General features: G+C 30.3%; 1 protein-coding gene across 1 annotated transcript in view; it reads left to right on the top strand.

Moving 5' to 3' along the window:
* The window catches only part of bent (projectin protein bent), a gene marked incomplete in the record, with an annotated part of 246,334 nt that overhangs the window by 165,321 nt on the left and 78,067 nt on the right, over positions 1–2,946 (top strand). Inside the window, 2 exon segments of the mRNA XM_067045412.1 lie at positions 624–790; positions 2,172–2,547. Coding sequence (XP_066901513.1) covers positions 624–790; positions 2,172–2,547 — 543 coding nt within the window.

The following is a 2,946-nucleotide window of genomic DNA, read 5'->3' on the forward strand; positions in this document are numbered from 1 at the left end:
TATGTACTACTGAGCAATGTTGATAAAATAATAAATAAACCATGCCAAAATAACGCATGAAACTACCTCAAGCAGATAAGATAAGACCGCTTCTCGGTCACAGCCATATGCATTAGGCCTATAAATAAGGGTCTTAAAGAACCCCTAATTGAACACAGAGGAACACAGATCCACAGCCTCTATTTGATATAGTTTCAGCTTATAGCCGATCCTGATTTGTAAATGGTTGTTATTTTTTGTTCACCCTTGACATGATCTCTCTTCTCTACCTGTTATCCTTTCGTAGGCTCCAACGGCTAGCTATCCTCCAGGCTTACATACCTCCATTGCCTCTGTTGGAATAGTACCTGGCAGGATGAAGGCATCTTCCTGCATGACTCTGGTGGCTATATATATGTTTATCGGAATAGTACCTGGTAAGATGAGGTTATCATCCTCTGAGGTATAGCGGTTGTTCCCTGTTAGTCTCATACTATCTAGTTATCTTCCTTGTCAACTACCTTACCTATATAAACTGAACACACATTGTCGAGGCCTTCTGGACAAGCAGAATAATCAAAAAAACAACCCACCTCGACATGTCATATGTATAACATTTATTCATAACATTTATTTGTTTTCAGTTCCAAGTGGCAAAAGGCTGTGGAGTTGATTGGAAGCAAATGTGAAGGTAGAATTCCTGATTTGATAGAGGGAATGAAGTATACATTCCGTGTTACTGCTGTAAATAAAGGTGGTCAGAGCAAACCTAGTGAACCTAGTGATCCAGTTTTAATAAAAGATAGATTTGGTAACTATCATTTTTTATTTTTATGTAGTAAGTTATTTATGTATTTTAATCTGAAAACAGGAAAAGTAAAAATAAAATAATTGTATGTTTATAATTATTTGAATGTTCTTCATAATTAAATTTAAATCAGTTATATATAAAGTTTGTTAAAAAACTTACTTAGTTTGGTTAAAAAATATTACTTATCATTTATCACAAATCCATCATTGAAGAACGAAACTTATTTAATTTAAAATTTAAGTGTTTTTCATTAGGTTTAGCCATTTGTTGAAATATCTCATTATGAATAATTGACAACACTGTTACTGCAAATGTCTTAAATGGATGTTGTTAGGTTCTACCGTGAAATCATTTTGTGGTCTTCTCAATTTAATTAGTATTCATTTAATTCAACTTTTCTAATACAATCCTTTTATTTGATTAGTTCATTCAGCATAAAAGCCCTTTAAAGAATACTCCGGTAACTGCAAACTATTTTGTTTGGAAACTACTTCTTTTTAATATTCTTTAATATAGCACATACTAAACTAACTTTGACTACCATCTGTAGTGTTCAATTAAAAAAACAGTGAACCCTTCATATTATGTTCATGAGAAAGTCTATCTTTGCCACTCAGCATTTCAAAGATTTTATAACTGGTTGTAGTTAGGCCTGGAAGCCTACTGAGTCTAACCTCAGTTATCTTCAATGTATTATCCTTAACCAATAAATTATCAGTATTTTCTTAAGATATGTATGTCTATTGTTTCAACATTAAATTTTTTTTTAGTAACATGAAAATCACATTTTAATTTTTCCACTAACTGAAATTCTATATTTTATATTAAACTGTAACTGCAATCTATAGAGGTCTTGATTAAACAGTGATTCTTTTACATGGCCCTTGATTGTTTACAAGAACCCTCTTTTTCATGATCCAACCAACTACATTTATATGCCAAGTTGTTGATTCCCTCTGAATGCCTTGATCATATATTCTATTCAATTCTCTTATTAATGAATCATTCATTTGCTCCATTTGTCATACTGACATTAACCCTATGTCTCTATGTCTTAAAATCATTTGAGCTGGCCTAAAATATTCATCAAGCAAATACAAACGTTAAATCTTCCTGATTGAAAACCTTTTAGTTCACCTCTACAATTCAACATTTTTCACCAAATATTGTACTTATTGTGTTTTATTTCCTAGATGCATGTCCCAACTAACTCCTATCTAATTTTATTATGATTTAATTGGTTATTTATTGTAAGTTTTAATCCATGGAATGAGTTTCTACAATAATTTTAATTTATTTCACCTCTCATTTATAGCTCATCAATTTATTTAAAATATTCATTTACTTCTACAAATTATCAAAAAATTATTTGTACTTTTAGTTCCACCCAAGATTGATAGGAGTACATTGAAAGATTTAACTGTAAAAGCTGGACATAATGTGAAGATTGATGTAAAAGTCTCAGGAGAACCACCACCAAAGAAATCTTGGTTCCAAAATAAAGCCCGTTTATTAACAGAGGGCAATGTTGTGATTGAGGATGAAGACTACCGAACTAAAATAACTATATCCTCCATAACAAGAAAGCAAACAGGAACTTACACAATAAAGGCAGAAAATGATTCAGGGAAAGATGAAGCATCTGTTGAAATCACTGTAATAGGTATCTATTTATATTTTAATTCAACCAAGTCCATATTTCTTTTTATATTCTTTCTCATTAAAATTAAGGAAAGACTTATTAAGAGATATATCCAGTATTTTAGATTAATTTAATTCTCTATCATAGATTAACTCAATAATTATAAATTATTTGATATTTACCAATTATTAATCCTATACACAAGTGGGTCTGAGGGGCCCATAGCAATATTTATTTGTCTCACATTTGCAGTTCCGAATGATTAATTTTTTTTTAATTGTATAATCCATCTCCAGGTTAATAAATGAATAAGGATAGTAATCCATTATATTGAACTATTATTTGATATAAAAAGTAGACAAATAATTATAACTGGCTCTGGCAGACCCACCTGTCATGTTGTCCGTAAAATTTGATATAAATCTGTAATATTTGTTTAATTCAGTTTTTAGCTACTGTTTATGTTTTCATCTATTTTAAGCTAAAACATTATTCATAAAATTGTATATATAAA

This window comes from Halyomorpha halys, unplaced genomic scaffold (genome assembly GCF_000696795.3).
Source record: "Halyomorpha halys isolate HHAL.00 unplaced genomic scaffold, Hhal_1.1 Scaffold1088.1, whole genome shotgun sequence".
Taxonomy (NCBI): Eukaryota; Metazoa; Arthropoda; class Insecta; order Hemiptera; family Pentatomidae; genus Halyomorpha; species Halyomorpha halys.